The sequence below is a fragment of the Nematolebias whitei genome, chromosome 1, assembly GCF_014905685.2.
Source record: "Nematolebias whitei isolate Nwh7 chromosome 1, NemWhi1, whole genome shotgun sequence".
Classification (NCBI taxonomy): Eukaryota; Metazoa; Chordata; class Actinopteri; order Cyprinodontiformes; family Rivulidae; genus Nematolebias; species Nematolebias whitei.
Genome location: NC_056498.1, coordinates 69,887,589 through 69,897,175, shown reverse-complemented (window position 1 = coordinate 69,897,175; position 9,587 = coordinate 69,887,589). Strand labels below are relative to the sequence as shown.

The window sequence follows — 9,587 nt, the reverse complement described above, 5'->3', positions numbered from 1 at the left end:
TAGGTCTAGATTGGCATAAAAGCATTAAAATAATAATTTCTATATCAGTGTCACATTTAAATTCTTTTTTTTTTTACTTTTAGTAAATCAGCATACATACAAATTGATACGTCCTGTGTTTCTAAATTTAAAAGGAAAATGTTTGTTTCGTGGTACACAAAGTGTTGAACTTCTCTTGGTATCCCCTTTGCATTCTTACACTTAGATTAGAAAGATCTGTGTGTAGATTCTTGTGCACACCGTGCATTGAAGAGCGTTCTTTCCCCGTCCACCTCTCCCAGATCACACTCTTACTTGTTCTGGTTGTATTTGTCTTTTTTTCTACGTAAGAATCTTAAATATTTTGAGACATTTTGTTTCCTGATTTTTTTTTTTTTTTGCACATTTTTGTTTATGGCAGGCATGGGAAAAATAAAGTAAATCATTCAGTAGTTTTTAAAAAGGTTAAAAAGGAAAAAGTTATTTGATGCGAAGCTTTGGCTAAAATTTGCTTCACTTGGCTGTCTTTGATTTTGTTGATACTGGTAATACCAATTAATATTGTCATGATTAAATTCAGTCTATCTTGACATGGCAAATGCTGTATTATCAACAGACAGATGGTTAAAATGCAGAAATGATCCAAGTTCAGTTATGATGCCAATGACAGGTTGAGGAAGCATGAAGTTGAATTTTCAGCTGTTGTTCTCTCGCCTTGTTAGGATAGCTTGTGCCATTAGCTTTTCTGCCTTTAGGTTTTTAAATGTTAACACCCAATAGCATCTACAAACAGTCAGCCAAACTTGGTTTTGGTTTACTTAAACAGAACTAGTCACATTTCATTCAACACACTTAATCATTACATTTCATCTAAAATTGGTACAGGTTTAGTCACTTTTCTCTGCCATGTTGGAAGCATCCTGCAACTGAGGTGAGGGAAGGGAAGTGCCCAACTGTGCTGGTGAAATGCTGCTTTCAGTTGCACTCGGCCATCTCATAATTATAAGTGTAATTTAGGCTTTTCATGTATTTAGTCATTTCAGACTTCAGTTGTCAAAAATCTGAATGGCAATGTGGGTGGCATTGTCAAATTATTAGAGTAGCATGTACTCCCACCTATGCATAAAACACTGTTAAAATGTTTGTCAGGACAAGACTCAGTTGTGCACCTGCACCTCTGGACCAAAATGTTCATAGTTGGGACAGAGAAGACACATGATCCGGGTGGGGGTGGGTGGTTAAAGAAGCCATTAACGTCAAACGAGAAAAAAAAAAAACTTTACTTGGAGGTCTCCGATTTCTTTTTCAGTATCTTGCACTGCAGCATTAAACCCGAGTCCCAGTCAGTTCCACTCAAATTCACACCTTCATGCATGTAACCAAAACATCTCCCTTGTGAACCAGGCGAACAAAGACCTCATTGACTCTGCCGTGAGGAGCTTGTAGTTTTGATTTAATCTGCATATGCATCGAAGTACGTAGCACACATGCACTCATACAAAGCTTGAATCGCTTCACTCTCCAGATATTTTGAATCGATAAAGCATCCTGTGTGGGAAGCAAAATGTCTTAAACCACAAAATGCACGTCAAATTGTTTTCATTCATTCATTCATTCATTTATTTATTTATACTTAAAAAAATCCCTTTGGATGTTTTCCTTGTTGAAGTCGGTGCCACCCTTCCTCTGTTATATGTCCCTTCCTGTGTTATATATACGCACTCCTCATTCCTTCACTTTTCCTCTGTCAGTCTGTCTGTCCACATGTCCATTATTCTGTCTTCTGCCTTTTCACCTCTCTCTGAGCCTGTCTTTCTGCCTCAATGTCTCATCCATCTGTCTCCCTCCCAGCCAGTCAATCCATCACTCTTTTTTTGTCTCGGGGTGTTTGCTGCAGGCCTCTGTGTCGGGAGGATTACAGTCCGTCAGGTTGGCCAACATGGACTCCAATAGTGGAGAAACAAATCGTTCCTCCCAGCACAAAGCCTCTCTAATCCTGTCTCCTTTCCCCCCCGCAGCAGAGCCTGATTACAGAAAGCTGGTTGGCAGGCATTAGGACAGACAGACAGACAAGTTGGAGGACGGATGTTTTAACTGAAATATTGGCAGATGGACAGGCAGGTTTGTTAGACTTGAACAAAGGGCCATTCTCAGTATTTCATTGTTTGGTTTGATTACCTGACTTGACTGACCTTATTAAATTTCTAGCCAAAAACCTTAAGCAACATTTTGATAAACTGAGTCATGTGAAACTTGATTGTAAAAAGCCTCTGCTTTACACTTACTTTTGTCTTGAAAGTTTTAGAAATGCCTTGTAAGGCCTTACAAAACGTATCCTACTGACCATTATCGAGTCAGCTTAAAATGGGTTTGTTTCTCTCTTGACCTCGGAAATCTGACCTCAAGTGAACAGAAATTCACAACCGATTCCACTTCGTCAATATTTATTAAACATTAACAAAACCATAACTAAAAAATTGCATTTGAAAAACTAAGTCCACCCTTGATTCTTTCACTAGTTTATAGAACTTCTGTATTAGCCAAGAGCTGCTTATCAGATGCACTTTTCAACCAAAAAAAAAAAGGAACACTTTGAAAACACATCAGACTTCAATTGAAGAAAAAAAAATCATGCTGGATATCTGTCCTGATTTGGAATGGGTAATGTGTTATGAATAAAAAGATGCCACATTATTTGATGGAAATTAAAATTATCAAGCCACAGGGCTTAATCTTATGTAATCAAGAAATCTAAACTGAAAAGCTGATGCAGCATGCTCGTCCAATTGGATGAAATGTCATTACTACAACTCAGAATGGTACTCAGTAGTTTGTATTGCCCCCCCCCCACCCCCAAGTCCTTGTATGTATTCCTGGCAACACTAGAGTATGCTCCTTATGAGACGGCAGATGTCTCCTGGGGTATCTCCTCCTAATCCTGACCAGGACATTACTGAGCTCCTGGACAGTCTGAGGTGCAACTTGTTAGTGTCAGATGTTCCTAAATACGATGTCCCAGAGATGTTCTATTGGATTTAGGTCCGGTGAGTGTGGAAGCCAGTCACTGGTAGCAATTCTTTCATCCTACAGGAACTGCCTGTATACTCTTGCCACATGAGGCTGGGCATTATCATGTACCAGGAGGAACCCAGGACACACTGCACCAGCAAAGGGTCTAACAATGGGCCTAAGGATTTCATCCCAATACCTAATGGCAATCAGGGTGCCATCATTTATCCTTTAAAGATCTGTGCGTCCCTTCATGGATGTGCCTCCCTAGACCAACACAGACCCACCACCAAATTGATCATGCTGAACAAACAGATAGCAAATCTTTGACTGCGCCTTCTTGAGACCCTTTGTTGTTTGTCACATGAGCTCAGAGTGAACCTGCACTGATTTGTGAAAAGAACAGGGTGCCAGTGCCTGACCTGCCAATTCTGGTATTCTCTGGCAAATGCCACTCAAGCTCCACAGTGCTGGGCAGTGAGCATAGGGCCCACTAGAGGACACCGGGCCCTCAGGTCACCCTTATGAAGTCTGTTTCTAATGTCCTGAATCCTGATGCATGTTTAATAATCCAGGTAGAAAAATCTAACAAAGTTAAGTCATAGCTTCTGGATGGATTGAAAAAAAAAAATTAAAAATTAAAATCTCAAAACTATTATTAAACAGCACAACTAAATTGCAAATCAGTTTGACAATTTAAGTGGGTTATTAATAAATAAAAAAAATTATTATTTGTTGTCGGACCAGAGAACTCAGAGATAGATGTTATGGATGCCCGCCCACTTTGCAATGATGATCCTGCCCACAGAGTGGGGAAACAGGTCACAGTGGGTATTCACCTACACCTGAGAAGAACCAATAAGATGAGGACTGATTGGAGTTGTACTTATCAATGGTAATGCAGCTAAAGAGAGTTGTAAGACTAGACAAAGGAAAAATGGCTAAGATAGTAGTCCATTTGAAATCCAGACCTTAACCTGACCAAAATGACTTGGTGACACCCTAAGAGAGCTGTGCAGAAACAAACATCTGAAGCTAGACCTCAATGAAGTAAAACAATGATGTAAAGCAAAATGGGCCAACGTTTCTCCACAACCATATGAGAGACTGCAAACGTTAAACTGCAGATAGTCGTTGCTGCTAAAAAAGGTTCTACAATCTGCTGGATCAGATCAAAACTGGGTTTTTCACAAACAACTTTTTTCCATTTTGGCTTGTTTTTGCTTAACTACTTGGTGAATAAATAATGAATTGGCAAAATCTGGTCTTTGTTTATGCTTACTTAAGGCTAGATTTGAATATTTTTAGAATCTGGTAATAAAAAGGCCATTTTTTTTGTCTTGAATTGTAAAACTCAGAACTGGCAGAAAGTGGACCCGGAGTGTTAGTAGAATAATATCAATGTGTCTAATGTCTCACTGACTGATTTGTCTTTTTGTTTTTGTGTTACAGCTTTAACTGCCTACACTTATCTTACAATCTTTGACCTCTTTTGGTGAGTTTCTTCTGCCTTTATCTTGTTTATGAAACATTTTTGCAACATTCTTACTTTAGTTTTATTTTCTAATTAAATAAATTCCTGTTTTATTTTGTAATTTTTATAAAGGAAAATAAATTCTAAGATCATGAACTCTAGCTGACCTCTGTTCTGTCTGTTTTTTTTTTTCTCCATTGCTTGTCATTCACTGACTGTATTTGTTCGTCTGTCCCCTCCCATCTTTTCATCAATCACTTGTTCCTCTCCTTACCTGCCATCACCCTTCCTTTCCTCCCTCTTTCTCCAATCTCTGTCCTTTCACCTGCAGTCTGATCACCTGTCTCATCAGCTTCTGGGTGACCATGAAGAAGCCCAGTCAGGTCTACTCATTTGGGTGAGTTTGCTTTTAGTTCCTGTTAGAATTTACTCTACAATGGTGGGTCTTTAAAATTTAGTGTATTCCTAAATTTGAAAATAAAGTCTTGGAGTATGAGGAAATGAAAATGGTGTTGAAGGTGTTTAACCTGGAGAGCAGCAGCATAAATGATGTGAAAAGAACACATTTGATCTTGAGTTTCTAGGCTTTTAAAGATATCACAGTTGAAAATGTATCCACTAAGTTTCACTTTTCTGACCATATTTTTTGTGTATAAATCTTTTTAGGACATCTCAAATGGTTTTAAAATGTCCCGGTGGTAAGGATACTATGGAAATTCATTTTTACGTATGTCATGGTCAAGTTTATCATTGCTCACGGTCAAAGAAGGCAAAAGGCAGATGATAGTGTTCATTTGTCTGTTTGCAATATATTTCATGAACCACTGGGGGGATTTTAATCAAACTTGGAAAGTAAAAATTTGATGTGCATCTGCAACTGATGGTCTATGAGTCATCCTGATTCAGGATGGCTGCCACAGCTAATCAACTTTAGACAACACAGTCTGTAACTATGTCAATTTTAGAAATATTGAGCCAAACGTTTCTTTGTTACAAGCTGTCCTCTCCAACACATACTCCAAGAGTTACCAAAAATTGCAAGATCGTGCGATAACCTGTAAGTTTGCGCACAATACTTATTTAAAAGATTTTAGGATAAACGTCTATAACTCAATTTACCAATATAAGATTATCATTTTTTTGACCCTGGCATGACAGATGGTGGTCAATATGCAGGTAGAGGAATGCTAGACCTTTACATTTTTATCTATTTAGAAACAAAACTGTATCAAAATTCTGCGCAACAAAATTGTAATTAAACAGAGTAAAAATTAAACAAAGATTTCTTGAAGGAATGCAGATTGCCCACTGAATTTAAAGTTATATGTTGATTTTAACAACAGTTTTGCACAATGAGTTTGTTATCAAAGTACAAGGTGGTTATGACTCTCAACTACTACCTTCTACTATCAATGTAAAGTTCATTATCTATGAAACTCAGTTACCTGCATTTTAGTGTTTGTTGAAGCTGTTACCGCCTTTTGTTTTAAGTTGACTTCAAAAATTTGTTGTAAATGTACATATGTTATTTACTGTAAGAGTTTTAGACTCTCTTCAATGCTTAGAGGTATTTTGCTGATGGACAGACAGTGGCAAGCATTCTCACAGAAACAGGCAAAACATTTGCAGTGGTTGATAACGATGTAGAACTGAAGCAATGATGCAAAGAAAAATGGGCCAAAATTTCTCCACAACCATATGAGAGACTGGAAAATACAAATAAATACACACATAAGTAGAAGATACTTTGGCTCTGCGGTGTTAAAAAGCCACCCAAAAGAAAAAGATTAAGGAAATTTACTAGGCTGATTGGTAACTCTAAATTGTCCCTAGGTGTGAGTGAGAGTGTGCATGATTGTTTGTCTTGTTTGTCTCTGTGTGTCCCTGTGATGGACTTGAGACCTGTCCAGGGTGTCCCCTGCCTCTCGCATAGTGACTGCTGGATATGGGCACCAGTGACCCCTGCGACCTGAAAAGGAAGAAGCGGGTAAAGATAATGGATGGATGGATGATTTCTGTTCTTAAATAATAATAAAAAAAGTGTTCTGACCTTTGACCTCACACACTGCAAACAAAGGCACCATTTTCACCAATGATTTAGCAATACGACTCATCACAGAAACATTCCCAACACTCATTGTGTGCTTTTATTTTGGTAATGGTGCTCAACAGAGTGTTTGCAGCTGACAGGTTCCTCTGACCCAGAGATTTGAAAGAGTGGTGATCGAGTGGAAATCTGCTTTTCAGCTTCACTTGAGCCTCATAATTCCTGTGTGTGTGTTTGGTCAAGCATATTGCCGGTGTGTTTGCATTCGAGTAGACTTTTAGTAACTAACGGCTCAGCGGCAGATTTTACCAGCTTTGACCCCATTTAGGCCCTACAGGATAGCATCTAGTCTGCCCAAGAATTAGCCAGCTCCACTTTTGCTACTTTTTGTACTCTCTGTTTTTACTGTTGTGTTCCTGTAAGCGTTAGTTTAATTTAAGTTTAGCAACCGCATCAAGTGAAAATGGAAAAAATAAAAAGCACTTCAGAGTAAACAGTTTTTGAAAAGAATCACAACTCAATAATATCTCAGGCCTTCAAAGATACAAGTCATCCTTTATTTTTCTTTAAGTGTACTGTGTAATTCTCAAAGAATGACAAATAAATAAATAACTATTAATAATAATTCCATCTCAGACTTGGTGAAAAGGTTGAGAGTTAAAGTGCCTGTGGCATGAATGTCCTACAAATACAACAAGTGAAAGAAAACCTCTTTTAATATTAAAGAAATTTGGTATAATACACACAGTTTGTCTCAATTTGTCACACAGACTCTTTCACTGGTACATTTTTATCTTTGGTCTTTTGCCTTCATACATCTCCTCCTACATGTCACGCAGTGACATGTAGGAGGAGATGTATGAAGGCAAAAGACCAAAAACGTGCGCTCTCAAGACATAATTACCTGCAGCGTCCCCTCAGTGCAGACTGAACTAAGCAAAAGGGCCTTCTGCTACTCTGCTCCTGTTTCCTGGAATATCTTGCACAAAGATCTGACGCTCTCGACCTTGACCTCTCTAAGTGGCTTCAAACATCTGTTAAGTTCCTGGTAAAAACCAATGCAGACATGTTCTTGTTTTTAGTATTTTACATCACCTTACAACCTAGTGTTTTTTTTTTTTGTTGCACTTTGTCAAATACCATTTTATTTTCACTTGTTATTCCCAATTTGTACGCATCCTTTATGATTGTCTATTGTTGTTGTTGTTGTCCACTGTTGTCATCACTTTTTGTTTAAATCAGGTCTTGCTTGCAAATGAGTCCCCGCAGCTCAATGTGATTAACCTGTATAAAGGCTGAATGAATGAAAACATAGTTGACGTATCTTTTTAACATGGCATGGCCAAAGGGAAACAGGAAGTGACATCAAAGTGGAACTCTTTAAAACAGGGAACTCCCTGGTCTTTGTTTATTGGGTTTAAATGTTGTATGCTTTAGTTGATTGATTTTATTGATTTTTCAAAATATAATTAACTGAAATTTTTTTATTAGTGCATAAAAATGTAAAAAAAAAAAAAAAACTTAAAATTCCATTTTATATTTATAATAAATTAATTTAACTGATTTTAATCCCTTTAATTTATTTTAATCACAAAGATAATTTGAGCAGACTGCCAGGTTTTGTTGTGTTATGGTATGGAACAACCGCAGGCAGAGCAGATCGTGACCTCTGACCTTGCAGCATGCAGTCTGAACAATGGGTACTTTGTGGGAGTGTTTTTAGGAATAATGTGATTGTGGTCAGGCTGCATTGTCCATAAACTTCCAACCAGTTAACCTGCAGGATGTTTGCTCAATAGATCACTTGGTTTATTTTTCATTCTTATTCACACGCATGCACGCACATGCAAACACTGATTTTCTCACAAAATCTCCAAATCAGTCTGGCTTTGAGGGTCCAGCTTTATTTTTTATTTTTTGTTTAATTCATATTTAACCTTTATTTATTTTGAGCCTTTATTTATTAATAACCTTTATTTAATCTTTGTCAGTTTTGTAAGAAAGTGGAATTTGATGGCTTGATTTGTACATGGACAATCAGTCAGTGCAATGCCCCCAATTTGAAGCAAATAAAGTTTATTGAAAACAGCCAAACTAAAGAGGAGTGGTATGATTCAGAGGTCGCCAGGTTAGGGTGCATTTACACCAGCCCTGTTTAGTCCGCTTTAATCAAACTCTAGTTCGTTTTCCGTCCGGTTCGTTTGGGTAGGTGTGAACGTGCCATCGAACTCTGTCACGGAACAAAAAGGCAAACTCTGGCCCGGGCTAAAACCTAGGTCTTGGTCCGGTAGAAGAGAACTCCAGCGCGGTTCGAGTACAGTGTGAATGTAAACAGACCGGACCCCGCTCCACAAGCAAGAAGTGGAGTACAGCGCAGGTCAAACAAACACGCATTTCTCTTACTTTATATGGAGCCGTCAGCTGCCTTGTGTGAAAAACAATATTCTCCATGTTCTTCTGTCTCATCTTCTGCTCATGCTGAGTCCATTTTTGAAAAATGGCAAAATATAACTCCTAAAACTGCTAAAACTTGATGCCACTCCGTTTTTGTTTTTATTTCCAGAAGAAGACGTGTCTTCAGAGGTTTTTGTGTTGTTTCTTTCAGTAGTTCTTGGTGCAGCGCCCCCACAGGCGAGCGGGGGAACAAGTTGGTTCAACAGGTTGGCTCGACTGCACAGTGCAGTGTGAATGCAAACTCACCAGCTCAAATGTAAACAAAAGCTCATGAATATTGGTCCCGAACCGAGTCTACCGGACTATCAGGTGTGAAAACAACCTTAGAATCCCCCAACTTTTACATCTAAATTTGCCTCCACCCTCATTTGTCCCACTCTGGGCCATTGAGCAAGGCCCTTAAATCCACCCCCACCCCCCCCAATGAACTCTTAGGCAGTTGTTTTTATGCTGGATGCCCCTCCTGAAGCAACCGCCAACCACTGAACAACTGCAGCCCACTTGTGTGGAGCAGAGGGCTACCATCTAAGAGGGCTACCGTCTAAGAGGGCTACCGTCTAAGAGGGCTACCGTCTAGGAGGGCTACCGTCAAGGAGGGCTACCGTCTAGGAGGGCTACCATCTA

At 38.8% G+C, this 9,587-nt stretch overlaps 1 protein-coding gene across 1 annotated transcript in view; it reads left to right on the top strand.

Annotated features, from left to right (window-relative positions):
• Positions 1 to 9,587, top strand: part of slc30a6 (solute carrier family 30 member 6) — a 129,405-nt gene that overhangs the window by 80,087 nt on the left and 39,731 nt on the right. The window contains exons 5-6 of the mRNA XM_037687155.1: positions 4,441 to 4,483; positions 4,794 to 4,859. Of these exons, the coding sequence (XP_037543083.1) occupies positions 4,441 to 4,483; positions 4,794 to 4,859 (109 nt within the window). The remainder of the gene's footprint in view (positions 1 to 4,440; positions 4,484 to 4,793; positions 4,860 to 9,587) is intronic.